General features: G+C 43.0%; 1 protein-coding gene across 1 annotated transcript in view; it reads right to left on the bottom strand.

The window, feature by feature from the left end:
- Positions 1–2,222: 2,222 nt before the first annotated feature.
- The window catches only part of TAFA2 (TAFA chemokine like family member 2), a 43,004-nt gene continuing 26,707 nt past the window's right edge, over positions 2,223–18,519 (bottom strand). Inside the window, exons 2-4 of the mRNA XM_032221835.1 lie at positions 6,625–6,777; positions 5,488–5,612; positions 2,223–2,462 (exon numbers count right to left, since the gene is read on the bottom strand). Coding sequence (XP_032077726.1) covers positions 2,223–2,462; positions 5,488–5,612; positions 6,625–6,777 — 518 coding nt within the window. The remainder of the gene's footprint in view (positions 2,463–5,487; positions 5,613–6,624; positions 6,778–18,519) is intronic.

The raw sequence follows: 18,519 nt of genomic DNA, 5'->3' as shown, positions 1-18,519 counted from the left end.
AGAGGAGGAGAGACAGAAGGAGTGGAAAGGGGAGAGAGGAGAAGGAGAGAGGAAGGGGAAGTAGAGAAGAGAAGGATGACAGAGGGAAGAAAGGAGATAGGGAGGGGGAGGAGAGAGGGAGAAGAAAGTGATGGATAAGGTACATATATGGTGTATGGAGAACAGAAGAGCCAATAATTGTTTTTAAGAGTTGATGGTAAGATGAATTTAATTTACAATAATAATACAATACAATGTTGGCTATGTAATAGTATACATGTGGTTATATGTTATGAAAACAAAAAAAAACTTATCATAAAGAAATATGACAGAATCCAAGCAATTTTTTTGCTTCCCTCAGTCTAAATAAATATTACATTTCCCTGAGACCAGATTATTTCCTTGATGAGCAAACACACGCGTTTTAAAAGCAGCACATAATCAGGGGAGATGTAAAATGAGGAACTTTATTTCTGATTCAGAACAGCCTACATCTGCAAATCTACCACTAGAGACCCAACTTAAACATTCCAGTCAAACAAGTGACTGCCCATTGTGAAATCTATCACTTTCCACAAAGCAATCATTCATTTCTGAAGAATGCTATTAAGTTTCAACTGTTAGCCCAGGATGTGATATGGAATAAAAGAGGCTTTGCTGACTAATCTGAAAAGGTACCCCAGAGACCATGGCAGATTTCATCCAAGTATGCATAGGTCCTAATATAAGATGTAAGGTAGAATAAAGACAGAAAAGGAAGGTGCCACTATGTTCCACTTTTTTTCTTTCTATCTGCCTCTCCATAACTACATATTTTAGCAGTTGCATCTATGGAACTGGAATTTAGCGGAGCTCAGTTATGTTAGTGCTCAAGAAGATTTGAGCCATTGTACCAGGGGTGGGTTCTTGACAGTTCTAACTGGTTTGGTAGGTTCCACAAATCTACCGTACCGGTTAGAACCCATTCCTCACAGAGCACCTCGCTCGCTTCCCCCACCCATTCCGTCACCGCTTGGGGACAGTAGCTTGTGCGGTGTGGCCAGTCTCCTAGGACCTTCCCAAACTTGCCTAGGAGGCGTGGCCGCCAGCAAAGCACAGGGGCGTTTCAGGATGCCCCCCCCCCCACACACACACACACTAGTTCCCACCTCCCTTCCTGGCGAAAATTCCAAGGTGTGGTTTTCCTCCAATCCCTTGTGACCAGCTCCCGCTGAGCTCTGGAAAGGAGAAGAGCCTTTGGGGAGTGAGGAGGAGGAGGGAGGAGGAGGAGGCGCATGTGCAGGGCCATGCGAACTGGGCAACCAGCAGAAGCAGGAATGTTCTCAGGAGTGTTGAGAACCTTCCTGCCTCTGCTGGACTTCGCGCTCTTCTCCGCGCACTCCTTGTGACTGCAATAGACGTCTAGAAGCAGCGGGGGCTGTCGGGCTGGAAGCCCAAGCCCCATTAGCTACAAAAGCCACTTCTGGACATCTATTGCAGTCGCAAGGAGTGTGCGGAAAAGAGTGCGAAGTCCAGCGGAGGCAGGAAAGTTCTTGGTGCTCCCCAGTTGCTTTCGCGGCTTCCCAGAGTGCCCAGAACCTTCCTGCCTCCGCTGGACTTTGCGCTCTTCTCCGCACTTCCCGGCGAGTGAGCAAGCGGGGGAGAATCAGGCTGCCTGATCCTCCACCACTCACTCACTCTTTTGCCCACCTGGACCACCCCAGCACTGCTCTGGCTACCTTTGTCCATCCGTGCCCAGCAGCTGCGATGACATCATCAAGACGAAGTGGCTTGGAGGCAAAGGGGACACTCTTCCTCCTCGCTCTTCATATTGATGATGTCGCTGCAGCTGCCAGGCATGGACAGACGGAGGTAGTCAGAGCGGCGCTGAAGCGGTCCAGGTAGGCTAAAGAGTAAGCGAGTGATGGAGGATCAGGCAGCCTGATCCTCCCTCACTCGCTCGCCGGTAAGCACGGAGAAGACCGCAAAGTCCAGTGGAGACAGGAAGGTTCTTGGCACTGCCCAACCACTTTCGCGGCTTCCCAGAGCTTCCCGGCGAGCAAGCGAATGAGGGAGGATCAGACAGCCTGATCCTCTCTTGCTCGCTCACTCGCCGGGAAGCCCAGAGAACACCGCGATGTCTGGCAGTGGCAGGAAGGTTCTCGATGCTGCCCAGTTGCTTTTGCGGCTTCCCAGAGCTTCCCGGTGAGCGAGCAAGGGAGGATCAGGCAGCCTTTGAATTGTTCTCTCTCTAAATATTCAGTTTAACTGAACCTTTCGCTGCCACTTTTGACTTTGCACACATATTCCGCAGAATCAGTTTTAGTAACTGCTTGGATCTCTAAGAGAGCTGTTCCATTTGCAAAGCTGAAGCTGCATTTATCAGAGGATCTAAGCTCTCTCCCAGCTTTGAGCCACTGGATCTTAATGGGCTGTGATCCAACTACATGGCAAGCAAGTTGCAGGTTTAAGAGGTCGATCAAATACCAAAGGCTTTTTAGTTTCTGAAATGTGATAACATTAAGAAAGCAAGAGGAGGAAACTAGTTAGATTATCATTCATCTTCAATTTTTTAAAAAGTACATATTAAGGTAAGAACAATATGATGCAATGTATTAATTCCAATTTCTCAGTACAATTTTTTTATAGGAAAAAAAAATTTCTGTTTAGTATCATATGGAATTCCGATATTTAGTGAGCATGTTTTAAGATGATATGCAAATGTTTGATATGCAATATCCACTACCTATCTTTTATGCTAAATGTAACATGAATATTGTCAAGGTGAAGGTCATTTCAAAGATGGATGGATGAATACTTCTAGCTAGATCATAGATGGGAGACAGTGAAATGAACATTTTATTGGCATACTTTTATCTATAGATGCAGATGCTGGTGAGTCATAAAAATTGCGTATGTATGTATGTATGTATGTATGAATGAATGAATTCTGGGAGCTGAAGTCCACAAGTAAGAGCCGAGGTGGTGCAGTGGTTAAATGCAGCACTGCAGGCTACTTCAGCTGACTGCACTTCTGCAGTTCGGCTGTTCAAATCTCACTGGCTCAGGATTGACTCAGCCTTCCATCCTTCCGAGGTGGGTAAAATGAGGACCCAGATTGTTGTTGGGGGCAATATGCTGACTCTGTAAACCGCTTAGAGGGCTGAAAGCCCTATGAAGCGGTACATAAGTCTAACTGCTATTGCTATTGCTAAGTCTTAAAGCTGTCAAGTTTGAACACCCCTGGGGTTTTTTTTTCTAAAGGGTTAGGGGTGCAAGGGTCTTGTAACTTGACAGTTTCTGATTGTCAAGCTCAGCGCCTTAGCCACTGAGCCACCACATCCCTTATCTAACAGAGACTTAATTTCAACTTTCTTCAATTTTGGTTTATTCCAGATGTATTGGGACTGCAACATCCAGAATTTCTAATCAGGGGAAAGCTGTAATCAATACATAATGTTGGTATAGTACATGCATATACTAATTTTCCAAGATAAATAAAACACAACAAATCATAATATGTGCTATATTCTATTTCTGAGAGAAGAAAAAGAAAGCAGGAGGAAAAACTATAATCATATTTCTAGTATTTTTATCAGCACTGATAGCAGTATCTGTCCTACTTTGCAGTTGCCTAAATTGCATATGAATGTGTGATTGAATGTGTGTGGGAGGACAGATACCAGTGTATCAAGAAACATCTTTGACATTAGTATCAGCCTTAGTTTCAAGATAAATAAGATTTCTAGGTACAGAGTCTTGCCATTCATTTTTCTCTTAAGTAGAATAGCTTATTAAATAGGAGTATCCCTAATAGAGCAAAGATATATAGTGAATGCTATAGTCATGAACACCAGATGATTGCATTATTGTATGAATTATAAGTCATTATAATGGCTAGGTGGGGGAGTGTATTAATTTAGAGCCATTTGGGGAATCATTAAAACCTTCAAGTTTCATTTTGGACAGAGCATACATTGCAGAGCAACATGATTTCATTGTTTACTCTTTCACTTACTGGAAACCAGGTATCTGGTGTCACATTATTGTAGCAGAAAATGAGACAAGACCAGCTCTTTGTCTGAGGGAGAGATAATATATTGACTTTCTTGTGGAATTTTCCTACTAATGTCATTTCCATCTTGACATGTATTAATTAAAAATTTCCAAATGAGTGGACTTAGCAAGGAGTGATAAGCCACTGACTTGCGAGTACAAACAAATCCCTTTTCAAACAGGGTAGGTACAGTCTTTTATTCACGTGGTTTGTGTGCACTTGCAAGTAACCAACTTATCATTACTTACTAAGACTGGGTCAGAACATGTAGAGCAAGGGGAAACAGAAAGTAGATTCTATGAGATGTCGCTACATGGTAAGTCCACTCATTAGGACATTTTTAATTATTACCTAATCAAAACGTAATCAATTGTAATTAGTTCCAACAGACCTGGCCAAGAAATCCGAATTATTTGCTGTATCCTAAAAGCAAACAGTTGTCTGTGACAACCGGCCACTCCCAAACCCCTACTATTTATATCTCAGCCAAGGAGGGGTTGGCTAGTGTCCACGTCTGCTTTGAGATCCAGCTTATTGTTTTCCTTAGTTCTCCTCTCTTTTCCTCTCTGTGTATACGCGCATCTGGGATGGGCTCCATCTGTTCTCACTCATCTCAGACCCCAAAGACAGCTGGGAGAGGCAGGAAGGCTCCAGCTCTGCCTCTGCTGCTGCTTCCTCATCAGAGCCTTCCATAGGCTCCAAAGCTGTCCCAAGCTCTCCCTCCACTTCCTCCTCATCTGAGCCTGCAGCTAGCTCTGCTGGCAGCCAACAAGCCACAACACTAAGTTTACTTGGCAAAGAACAATCCAAGAGTTAGATCAATTATTTTCAATATGACTTACTCTCTATATATGTATATTGGACAAAAGCAAATAAGATTAAGCAAAATATATATTAGGATAAATCAAAAATAACATTAATTAAGGAGTGAATCAGAGATTTGCATGATAAAACTGACTTGCCTCTTAAGAAAGTTCTTTCTTCTGTTTTCATCATGAAATAAATCTAAACATAGGCTAAAACTTAGAATACATGTTTTATTTATTGAATGAATAACTTGAATTTTTGAACTTATGATAATCAGCAGAATAAATGTGCTTGATAAATAAACAATCCAATTTTATGGATACACAAAATATTTAGCTCAATATACGAATCTGACTACATCCAGTTTGGCTCATCTCTAAGAGTGTATATTAAATTTCAAGGCATGCAGATCAATTATAAATAATTATCATGATAACAGTTAAATCAAAATAATTGTTAGATCTAGATACAATCATACTTAGAATAAAGCCGTCAAAGTAAAATATTCATAAATAACTTATTATATTGATTTTGATAGATGTCCAAGCCAATTATTTTTTTCTCTGTTATATTTATTCCATATCTAAGAATTATTCATCTGTATCAAGTTCATAATTCTCTTTACAAAATCTGGCAATTATATTTCATGGCAAATTCCTACTTACCCTTGTTGTTTTCACTTTATTCCCAGATGAACAGCTCCATCCTTTTCGATCTGGGAGAACTTTGCATTCCTCCCCTTCAAGACATGGTTGCATATGGCACCACCATTTTTGTTCTACAATTGAGGCTGAAGAAGAGGACGAGAAAAGCCTATTGTTTTTAATTAAATCTTTGTTGCCCTTATATCATGGAAATATTATCAGGGTGAATATACGGTATACATTGGTGAGAAATATTAATACTATACTGAGGTACTGTTAAATTTATATCCTATAGAAGGGATGGACATTGGATTAAACAGTATTTGATCTCATCCAACATGCTTTTTTAAAAAAAAGTTTATGAGACATATGTGTGCATTGTATGAATAAATAATTCCTGGCTGGAATTGCTGTATGTTCTGATGTTTGCTATTTGCATCAGATGAAACAAAACAAAAGGTAGTCTAATGTCCAAATGAACAAAATAAATTTAATAAAGTTTCCTAGTATAAAGGCTATAGATTACAGGTAGTCATTAACCTACAATACTTTATTTAGTGACCATTCAAAATTACAAGGGCACTGGAAAAAGTAACTGTTTATTACACTTACAATCATTGCAGCATCACCATGGACACATGATCAAAATTTGAATGATTGGCAACTGATTCTTATTTATCACAGTTGAAGTGTCCCAGGATCATGTGATCACTTTTGGGACTTCTGACAAGTAGTCAGTGGCGAAAGTTAGATTCACTTAACATGTTACTAACTTAACCGCAGTGATCACTTAACAAGAAAGGTTAGGTTTTGCTCTTTTCTGGAACATTTTCTTCCTTACAAATAATTCCCAAAAATTAATTAGCTACTTTATAAAGAACGGAACAGCCATTAACCAAGGCAAAAGTTGCTCAGAAAGCTAAAAAACACCTAAAATTTCCTACCTTTACCCTCAGCATTAAAATAGAACAGTGGGTAGAAGCTTTGTCTAGAATTTAAGAGGTTGTTCCAAAATTCAGCAGATATGTTGATATTTCCTTCATCTAGCTATCTGAGGTCTTTTCTAGAATTAAAAAAAATGGAGAGTCCACTATTCCATTTTTTTAATCCATCTGCTACAACTCCAAAAGAAAGAACAAAGCACCAAAGATATCTCACCATCGACACAAGAAGGAGCTGCCCGAGTGGTACCTGCTACCTGTCCAGGGAAGCAGGAGCACTTAACTGTCTGTGATCTTTCTTCTATTTTGTTCTTATTACAGCATCGATGGAGAGCCACCACTTCACAAGTTCCAGTTTTAACATGATGAGCTGTAAAAAGATGTTGAGAGAAGTCACGATTCAACATAATTAAGAAGAACACACAAACTCGAAGTTACCAGCACTGCAAATTCCATTAGAAATACTAATGGGTGGATCTTTTTCTTTTCCCTCAACTGAAACATTTATAACTCTTTAGGGCTCAAAAAAGGAAAGGAAGGGTGTTCATATGACATATGGTACTGTGTAGCAAACAAATTAAAATTAGCAACAAAACACCATTAAGAAACCAAACCACATCAATTTTCTGTTTAGCTATCTTAAAGTTCCTCTGAAATGTGTAGAATGTTACACAAGAATCCTTACATTTTAATGGCTGTAAAAATACAGTAATTACCAAATTGATACATCTCTCTAAAACCTGTTACTTAAAACCCATTATTTTTCAAACTAGTAGGACTAGCTCTGAGCACATCAGTCAAGCACCTCTGCATTTATTCAGTCCTCTCTGCCACTACCAGTTTCCCATTTTTTTTCTCTCTCTCAGAATCAGTGAGTATTTTGTGGTCCTTGGATTTCCTCTATCATCTTTGTTGTCTTGTTTGGATTCCTTCTTGCATCTTTAATTTTCTTAGTGGTCTCAGAAATTTGATGGAAATCCACTTACTACAGGCCGGCTGAGTTACGGGTTTTCTAATAATATATGTAATTATCTCTGAAGGCAGAATAACTAATATGATGCTAATTGAATTATCAATAGTAAGATACAACTTTACTGCAACAAAGATTCAAGAATACAGTGGCATATATATGTAGCCCTTTGAGACAAACAGACTGCTGTAGTTTAGAAACTTTCAATTTGTCAACCAATATTTATTACAAAATCAAAATAATCTAGTTTTTCTTCAGATTATGTAGCTCTTTCCATTTACCGAAATAATAAATAAATAAAATCCAGACTACTGGACTAACAAAGAAATACAGAAATTTCTGAATGTTAATTAATAAAGAATCATTATTCTTGATAATTTCCATCTGGAAGTCTTATCTTGAAATGGAAGGTTTAAATGCAGCAACCGATACTTAACAGAATTGCTTAAGAATAATAGATATAAAGGGTGGGGCTAAGCAGGCAATCTATGAAACTACATGGAAGAGTCCAAGTGTTTTTGTTTTGTTTTGTTTTTTGAGGTGGGTTGTCATGGTTATTAACATAAACCTATCTATTAGTTGAAATGCTATGTTAAACTTACTGGCTCCATACTATACTTTGTGCATGCTCTCATTTCAAAATACCTGGAAAAGTTCAAATGCGGGTTTTGAAGGCTGCTTTTGAAGGCTTAGATTGTCTGTCTCTGACTTAATACAATCAACTTTTATATTTCAGCTTTGTTAGTATTTCTTAATTATACTGCTTGAACTCTCTAAACCTATGCGTTTTTCTTTGAAACACATAAGAGATTAGCATTCAATACACTGAATAAAACTGACGATAGGAAATAAAATATATTCAGACAGTATCAATATTGTTTTTGGTTCAAGGTGAATATTAATCATGTTTCCAAAGAAGATAACAATTGATGCATCAGATAGTTTGGGCGGGGGGGGGGGGATCTGCCTTAAAAATCTATACTTCTGTGAAATCAAAAACAATAATGCTAACTTTTATTTTTAAAAAAGAAAGTCATCATGAATAAATCACAATCAAATTTATATTTGAATGTTCTGATTTACTAACTAAAAACTTTAAACTGAAACTTATGATGCACTTCTAACAAAAGATGACAGAAATAGAGTGAAGATGGATACAATATTTAAGTCTTGAAAATAAAGGAAACTTAGATAACACAGGAAATGACATTTGTTACATAAAGCTATTTTGGTCTCTGAAATGTGAATCTCATAGTTAGATTTCAGGGATTGACCAAAAAAATCTAACTCAACTGCAATATCTTAATTATTTTCCCCTTTTGAGCAGGAAAATTCCAGCCAGATAAGTGATGCAAACCTCTGTATATGGATAATTCTCTTCACTCTCCTCCCCTCCTGAAAATACATCCATTATTGGGCATTACAGATTGCTTACTGCTCAACCCATTTTCCTTATTCTGTATTTGACCATTTTCCTGTAAGAGTCCAGAAACAAATGCCAATAATGGGCTGAGACTAACAACGTCAAAAACTGGCTGGGCACAATGTAACTCTATGAACAAGCCCACCTCCATTGCCCATTATGAAGCATAAAAAATAATTCCTTCCCATCTTCAGTTTTCTCAAAGATTAAACCCGATTGAAAGTTCCTCTGTGAGTTTATTTGCTTTTTTTAAATCATGGTTTCTATATGAACTCTTTATTTAGAAATATTATGCATGCATGGTTTATACCTTTTGTTCATGTTCCCATATCCTGGGAAAAGAGGAAAAAGAGAACTTGAAATAACATTTGTTTCCTTGATACAGCATATTCAACAGATTTTTCATGTGAGTGGGGAAATCCTTACCTCAAGCAATTAGCTTTCAAAGATTATTTGAAATAGTATAGTATAATAGTAGTATTATAATTAAGTATAATAAATATAATACATAATGTGGTTCATAGAGCAAGTTCTCATACATTGCCTTTTATGGAGTACCACCACAAGGAGGATACCTGGTTGCATCCAGGATGCAGTATTTTATTCAGCTTCATAAAGGATAGTAAAGAGACCACATTTCCTCTCCCAAATAAACCCAAAATGCTTTTATAGCCCTTAGAAACTGTTAATGAATAGCTTACAATGGTCAACTTGCCAAATCTGTTGCATTATGCCAGAAATAAATCTCATTTATTGTTCTGTCTCCACACAACCAGTTATTGCCATCTGTACAGGAAGACTTTATCTCCTTGGCAAACAATCAGGGAAAACTGCTTTGCAATTATATTATGAGGATAGAAACTTCCTAATGGCCCACAAAAAAAAATACAGATATCCCAAGTTGGTCTTCTAAATACAGAAATAAATTTCATGTTAAATTAACTCAGCTAAGTGGAAATAGCTGCATTAACAGAAAACTGGCCCGAATTTATCACAACAAATTCAGATTCATCATAATCAAAACCAAAATCCATCAATGAGGGCAAAAAGTTTATTGTACTGTCTTTATTGTGCTTTATTTATTTAGAGAATGTGTATGGTAAAGTGAACAGTATGCAGTATGGAAAATTCTGTGTGAATATGGAGTTGGAGGTTGATTGCTAATAGACTGCTAATAAGAAGTATACGTTGGAAGTAAACCACGTGTGAGAATAAACAAAATTATATGTTATGTCCTTAATTAAATAGTACTTAAATGTATTTCTGGATAAATATTAAGAAATACTTGTGGAGTTGTTCAAGGTGTGCTGAGTAAAATACATATACTTCTGAATAAAGCAATATTGTTAGTTGAGAATCCAAATGATTTGTAACAAACGTTAGATATATTGTATGACACCAGAAAGATTAGGTCTGAAAATCAAACTCCAAAATAGATATGTTGACAAGGTAAAGGAAAAGTTTATGATAAAAACTGAAGAAGTAGATGAAGTTGTAAAGAGTTATAGAATTATTACTACATATGGGAAACAGATGGAGAAATTTCAAGACACTTAGGACTGGTAGAAAAATAAACAGAAGTATGTAGATTATTGCGCAAAATGAATATTTATTAAAAGAAGCAAATGTGCTTCTCCTATTTTGTCATGTGGTAAGCAGATGTTGGATTTGTTAAGACAAAGATAAAAGTTAAATGGAAACTTGTGATAAGACAAGAAGAGTTGGGATCAAGAATGATTGTTGGCTTCCCTGAACGATTGTTTTCTGGGTGCAGCGGGAGAGTCCAAGCATGGGTTAAATTCTGCCTTCTGCCCAAGGACTAAATTGAATTTCTTTGGCCACGCCCTCTGGTGCTAGTTCTTGCCAGTTTTTCAATTAAGGTGTGATTCAGTTGAGATGATAGTCAATGTCATTTGCATCCTGTAGGCCAGGGGTAGTCAACCTTTTTATACCTACCACCCACTTTTGTATTTCTGGTAGTATTAAAATTTTCTAACCGCCCACCAGTTCCATAGTAATGGTGATTTATAAAGTAGAGAAGTAATTTTACTTTATATAATTTATAAAGCAGAGTTACAGCAAACCCCTATCGCCCACCATGAAAGCTGGAATGCCCACTAGTGGGCAGTAGGGACCAGGTTGACTACCACTGCTGTCTGTGGTAGTCAACCTGAGACAGGGGGAATAGTCCATGACAGCAGGAGACCCTAGGGAGGGTTTGGACTCTCCCACAGCGCCCAGAGAATGATAGTTCAGGTAAGGCAACGATCATTCTCCTGAATGCTGCTTGGAGAGTCCAAGCATGGGACATACCCAAGCTAATTGTCCCTAGGGTGGGAAACAGATGTGCTGGAGGTCTCCGTGCTGGAGTGAACTCTCTGTAACACTCATCTCCCAAACGCTGCTTCAGCAGATACAAACTTGTGTAGTTTATAATTGTGTATGAAGAGAGCGGGCGAGGCCCAGTGGCCGCCCTACAGATCTCCTCGATCAAAGCTTGCATCGGCCAGGCGGCAGTGGTAGCCCACATCTCGTGGAGTGAGCCATTATTCGATCTGGCAATGGCTTGGCCTGGTGATTATAGGCAAGGGTGATGCAAGCTCTGAGCCAGTGTCTGATGGATGAAGAAGTGACTTTGCAACCCATCGAAGATGGCTGGAAGGAGATGAAGAGTACTTCGAATCTCCTGAATGAGGCTGTCCTTTTAATATATCTTTTCAGAATCTGTCGGACATCTAGGGTTTGCCAACGCCGCTGTACACTTGTAAAGCATTCCCATGACTATTATCAAGTAGACATGAGAGGGAGAATTCCATGCATACCTTCAAAGTTGGATCTCAGGTTTCTACAGAAGGCGTGTGAGGCACAAAGTTCACAGCCTGCTGCAGGGGAGACACAGGGGTAAAGTTCAGAGACCATTAACCGGAATCAGTTTCGGCTATGCAGAGGAACATGCCAAAATGTTGCTCCTAATAAATGACTGGATTTCTTTTGAACTTTGTATCGATGCTCATAAATTAATTAGGGCATCTTTTGGAAACTTCACAGAGAGCTGAAACTGACTTTTAAAATCTATCAAGATTTCTGAGTTTCCTGAATCCCGGGCTCTCCAATCATTTCCCAATATTTGGGGTGTTTGGAGGGAAAATCAGGCAACTATGGCAGAAGAGAGCCTTATGATAGCTGGAGGAATGCAGCCAGCTCCAGACATCAAAGCTCCAGAGATCCAAGCTGTGATGCCTTTCCCAGCAGCAGAAGCAAGAAAGGATGAGTACTGGTGGAAATTAGCCCCTAAAGCAGCTGAAGTTGAGTTCCCTTACCCCAATTCCCAGATAAAGGGAAGGGTCTCGAGCAAGCTAGCAAGGGTGGACTGGATGTGGGACTGGGCACAAGCCAGGTTCCCAAAGCCACAGATGGAATACTTGGGGAGTGCAATAGAGCAACTGAGGGAGGATTTTGACCAGACCACCCTTCATGATGAGGGGCAATCATGCCATCCAAAAGAGAAGGGAGGGACATCTCAACCTGTTGAAGGGAGGAGACGTAGACTAGAGTGCAGCCCCCCTCCTCCACCCAATAAAAGGAAAAGGAGCCTGAAACTGCAAACCCTACACAGCAGGAAGGCTGTCCAGGGCAGGCAACCCCCTCCCTCTCTCTGAACTAGAGGTGAGGAAGATGGCCAGCCATATCAGGTGGAAGCATACAGAGGCCGACAGGAGGTTGGAGGAGTAGGGCAGAATGACCCTCCTCAATTTAGGGGAAAGTTTGACGGGGACTCAGACCAGCTAGCTCTATTCCTTGATTCAGCTGATATCCACCTAGAATACTATGGGCACCTCTACCCATCCCCCAGAGCCATGATGAATACCATCACAGAAGGGCTAGAGGGAGAAGCAAGGGAATGGTTAGAAGCCCTCCACAAGAGGAAAGCCCTCCAACTGCAAGACATAGATGACTTCCTGCAACTGCTAGAGGCCAGATTTGAGGAGGCGGAGGAGGACCTATATGCAGAAGAGGAACTCAGCAAACTAAAGCAGAGGGGCTGCCCCATCAAAGAGCACATCCATGAATTTAGGAGGGTCACTGGAAGGCTACGCCCTTTACCAGAGCGGCTGCTGGTGCATTTTTTCAGAACAAGCAGGGACAAGCAAATTGCCCAGGTAACCACATACTGCGATATCCCAAATCGACTCTCTGAGTGGTTCCGAGAAGCAACAAAAGTTGACAGTGGGCTGCGTGCCAACAACATGATAAAGCAACCATGAAAGAGAGAGGTCAATCTGACCTAAAGCTGCCCAATTGACGGAGATGCTACAGATGCGAGGGGATGGGTCACATGGCATCTGCGTGCTGAACCTCAGGCCGGAACCGAGGCCAGACCCACCACCCAGGGCACGACTAGAACAAGGCCCCAAATGAGCCATCAACACGTCTGCAGATGCCTCTTCCCTCTCAGGTAAAGGGGTGGAACCCCAGGCAAAGACCACCACTCGTCTGAATCCTGAGACAGCAAGGACGAGGGAAAAAATGACCCAATGGTGAGAGGACCAATTCACCCTTTTCTTTTTCCAATATGCCACACAGCCCCAAAAACAGGAAACCTGGAGAATTTTTAAGCCCTAATAGATTCAGGCTGCACTAGGTGCTCGATCAACCTAACCACAGTCCTAAAACTGGGGATCAGAGCAAAAAGGCTGGCCCACCTGATCCAGTTCGAACAAGTTGACAGGTCCCTAATGGGGGGAGACTATGCCACCCACCTGACCGAACCAGTGAGGGTAGATCTAGCAGATCACTGGGAAGTAATTCAATTCATAATAGCCCCCAAAATGACAGATGCAGTCACACTGGGACTTTCCTGGCTAGACAAGTGGGGACCAACCATCTGGTGGCAAGGGGACTTAGGATATCAAGGGGCCCCCAACCCCTCCCACACCAGCAAGTAGAAACACCACCCACGCAGGAAACCCCACAAAATAGCCCACCAGAACAACTAGCAACCACATCCGACAAAACCCCAGAGGCCAAACAGATTCTGAGGGAATATCAAGACCTCGCAGAAGTATTCACCAAGGCTGAGTGTGATGTTCTGCCTCCCCACTGTGAAACAGACTGTGATATCGAAATCATCCCCAGGGCAAAATTATCCAAGCCCAAACTGTACGTCATGACACCCCAGGAAATGCAAGGGATGGGCAATTACATGGACAAAAACCTAGCAAGGGTTCATCAAGCCAGCAAAGCCGTGGGTTGCAGCACCAGTCCTCTTCAAAGAAAAAAAAAGAATGAATTGTGAGATTGTGTGTGGACTTTCGAGGGATAAATGCCATGTGTGTACAAAACCTATACCCCGCTCCCGCTCATGAAGGACATGCCATATCATCTGGCCAAGGGAAAAATCTTCACCAAACTAGACCTCAGAGAAGCATACTACCGAGTACATATCAGAGAGGGAGATGAGTGTGAAACAGCGTTCAACTGCCCCCTAGGGAGCTTTTAATTCAAAGTGATGCCTTTCAGACTGCAGGGGGCCACAGCGATATTCATACAGTTTATAAATGAGGTGCTGCACGAGCACCTCTACAAGGGGGTCCTCGTCTACCTGGTGATATCCTCATCTACACTGAGACCATGAACGACCACATACCCCTGGTCCACCAAGTACTGGAAAAACCTCTGGCAGCCAACCTGTACATCAAGGTATCAAAATGCAAATTGCACCATGCATAGTTAGACTACCTTGGTTACCGAGTGTCAAATGAGGGAATAAAGATGGACCCAGCCAAAGTACAAGCCGTCCTAGTCAGGCAACCCCCTCGCACCTGCAGACAGCTACAAAACTTGCTAGGGTTTGCGAACTTCTACAGGCAATTCATCCCCTCCTTTGCGAATATTGCCAAACCTCTAACAGACCTCCTGAAGACAGGGAGCCCAAGAATGAAACCTCATCTGGGACAAACCCTACAGTGGGACCTAACCTGCCAAGAGGCATTCAAAACACTAAAAGAAATGTTTGCAAAGGAGCTGGTGATAAAGCATCCTGACCCCGAGCAACCTTTTGTAATCCAGGCAGACACCAACAACATGGCAGTAGGAGCGGTGCTACTCCAAAGCAACAACCAAGGAAACTTACAACCCTGCACCTACACCTCCTGCAAGCTCACAGACACAGAGAGGCAATGGGCCGCATGGGAAAAGGAGGCTGTCATGGTGAGATGGTACTGCTAACCTGGAGATACCTTTTGGAAGGGGGCCAGAAACCGTTCAAAGTCTGGACTGACCACAAAAATCTGGAGGCGCTCAGGACCCCTTGGAAACCCAAACTAGTCTGATGGGCTCAATACTTCAACCATTTCGATTTTGTTTTAAAGCATATCCCAGAGGGGAGGAGATTCTGGTGGTAGACTCTCATCTGGAGGTTTGAATTGTCTGAATGATCATGTTGGAAAGGTTATCCTGTCTCAGGAGGTCCCTCTCAAGCACCAGGCAGTCAACTGGGACTCTGGATGAAGGAAGGCCTCCTGGCTGAGAGAGACCTGGTCCTGGAGAATTCTCCAGGGCTTGGCAATGGACAGAATGATGAAGTCGGTGAACCAGGGTCATATGGGGCAGTGTGGGTCCACTAAGATGACTTCCGTTCATTCCACTATGATCTTTCTGATCACTCTGGGTAGGAGAGGCAGTGGCGGGAATAACTATAGTAGCCCTGGGGGCCACTGGCAATGAAGGGCATTGATCCCCTCTGCCTGAGGTGTGGGGAACCTGGAAAAGAATTTGGGTAGGTGAGCATTTTCTGGGCGGGCAAATAGATTGACAACGGGGTGACTGAACCGCATCACTATTTGTTGAAACAAGTCCAGATACAATCTCCACTGTGACTGATTGATGGTGGTCCTGCTCAGCCTGAACATTGTCAACCCCGGAGATATGCTCCGCCGAAATGGAGCTGAGATGGCATTCTGCCCACCTCCCCAGGATCTCTGCCTCTGCTATGAGCAACCTGGAATGGGTGCCTTCCTGCCGGTTCACGTATTCCTTGGTTGTGACATTGTCTGTTAAGATCAAGATGTGGTGGTGTTGTTTCTCTGGTCTGAACCATTGTAGAGCAAGGCAGACTTTCTGCAGCTCCAACCAATTGATGCTGTGAGACAACTTTTGCGTGGACCACCTGCTTTGAGCTACTTGGTCATGAAGGTTGGCATCCCACCTTCACAGGCTGGTGTCCATCGTGATGGTGAGACAGCTCAGCTCCTTGAAGAGGATGTCCTTCACCATGGCCGGAGATTGCCACCAACAAAGAGATCCAAGGACCTTGTGTGGCAAGGGAGTTGCTGGCATTGGCCTTCTGCAGTGGAAGCAGGAACCACTGAAGCTCTCTTGAGTGCAGAGGTGCCCATGGCACTACGTTGAGGCAGGAGATCATCTTGCCAAGTAATTGCAACAGAAGAACAACTGTCACCTGATGCGAGGTCAGGACCTGCTGAACTAGCAAGCTGATGCCGTTTATCCAGTTCTCAGATAGGAACCCCTGACAAGACTGGGTGTCTATCAACACGCCCAGATGAAGCAATCTCGTGGTGGGGGACAGGAGACTCTTCTCCTGGTTGATGGAGAATCCATAGGTCTGAATGGTGTGCAGTGTGATGGAGAGGTCACATAGAGCCTGCTGATTCAAGATGTCATCGAAGTAGCATAGGAGTCTGATGGGGCATGATCAAAGAGAGGCTGCTACTGCCAACAGCAACTTGGTGAAGGTCCTGGGGGCCGATGACAGGCCGAATGGGAGAGCTCGATACTGATAAGGAAGCTCTGTGAAGCAGAACCTCAGGAACCTTCTTTGCAACTGTTGGATTGGGGTGTGCAGGTATGCTTCCCTCAGATCTATGGACATTAGGAAATCTCCCTGCCTGATGCAGCCCAAGATTGACTGGAGGGACTGCATCTTGAAGTGCTTGTAGGCTAGATGTACATTTAGCCGCTTCAAGTTCAATATTGCTCTCCACCCCCCCACCCCCCGAGCTCTTGGGAACTAGGAACAGAATTGAGTAGTACCCCTTGCCCTCCTGACCTACAGGAACCTGCTCTATGGCCCTTAGGTTGAGAAGATGATGAATCTCGCTTCCCATGAGGCCCCTCTTTGTCGGGGAGGAGGAATTGGGGCAAGAAAGGGTCGGGGGAGAGAAATTCCAGGGTGAGGCCCTGCCTCACCATCTGCAGTACCCACTGATCAGTTGTGATTGACTCCTGAAATGGCTGCCTGTCCTGAGGACAGTCAGAGCCTTGGGAATAGGGTCAGTGAAAGGAAGAAGTTGATGGCACTGGATCTGGCGCCTGGGGTGCTTGCCTGCAAAAATAGCTTGTGGACCTATGTTCCTCTTTCTTGGGAACAGAGGGGAGGACCTTCTTTTTGTTCTTGTTCTCCACAAAGATTGGGTCCAAGGAATCCCCAAATAGCTTTCTGCCCTTAAAGGTAACTGGTATCTTCCATTTTGACCTCATGTCCTCATTCCAGTGGTGGAGCCACAAGAGGTTGCAAACTTGGCAGCATTGAGCGTGGCATCCACCAAATACTCAACCACTGCAATTATCTTGTTTACGTCCTGGTGAAAGGGGGGGCAATCTGTCCTGGGGTTTTCGAAGCCAGAGGATGGATGACTTGTTAAAAAAGGAGGCTTTGATGGCCCATGCCATGGCCTGATGTATCTTGTGGCAGGCTTTCTCTGACCTCTTGTCCTCAGTCTTAAAGTCTTCCAGTAGGTCAGGTGGAAAGATGGAAGAAAAGGTGAGAGAGGCCACTGGGGTATCTACTTGAGGCAGCTTGAGGAGCTCCTCAAATGCTGGATCAACAGTGTACAGCCTCTTGTCAGCACCACTTGGGATCGCAAAGGAGCCTGGTTGTGCCCACTGTCTCTGGATGATGGTCTGAAACAGGGGCAGAGTAGGGACAATTTCGTGAATTTGATTTTGATTTGCTCATCAAAGAGACCCTTGCTAGGATCCTTTACATCCCCCAGAGAAAGCCAAGGCGAGCCAGGGCAGCTTGAGGGACAATTCCTGGCCCCCATCTTTGCTATCAGAAATGGAATGCTCTGGTCTGGGGCAACCCTGCCTTGGGGAGGGGAGCCTGGAGGGGTAGACTGACGGGAGGAGCTCACAGCCTGTCGTTGGGCCTTGGCAAATTGCCTCTCCAGTGTTTTTTGCCTCCAAAGAGCTAGCTTGTCTGACCCCTTGGTCTGTCTCTTGCCCTTGCTTTGGGGTCTGACTGCTCCCAAGGCCTCAGCCACCCTCTTCCTGCCTGTCTGGAGAGACACCTGGTGGATGGGCCTGGTTGCTGCTTGTCCTATCTGAAAGCCATCTCTGGATTAACAGACAGAGGAAAAAACAGAATCAAATCAAGAACAATCCCAGGCAATGTGCAAAACAATGGCGACCTGTGACCCTGCTGTTCAGGAGCACTGAATGCCACTCATCCTTAAGGCTGCAAATGTGGCTGGAGCAAAGGTTGCTGAAGCTCAGGTCCCAAAATGGTGTGAGCTCACAAAATGCTCCCAGTGCTGAGCAGATCTATTGCTGCAGGCTGACTAAACCAGCCAGGCCTGCAATCTGTTCTTTTCAACCATCCCGTTGAATGAATCAGACAGGAGAGGTGTCCAGTGGCGATCTGCGGGGGCAGGCAATCAGCAATTGCAAATGGGCAGCAGCAAAAAAGGCGCATGATT

The sequence above is a fragment of the Thamnophis elegans genome, chromosome 7, assembly GCF_009769535.1.
Source record: "Thamnophis elegans isolate rThaEle1 chromosome 7, rThaEle1.pri, whole genome shotgun sequence".
NCBI classification, from domain to species: Eukaryota; Metazoa; Chordata; class Lepidosauria; order Squamata; family Colubridae; genus Thamnophis; species Thamnophis elegans.
The sequence above is the reverse complement of the archived record's forward strand: the minus strand, read 5'-3'. Positions and strand labels throughout refer to the sequence as shown.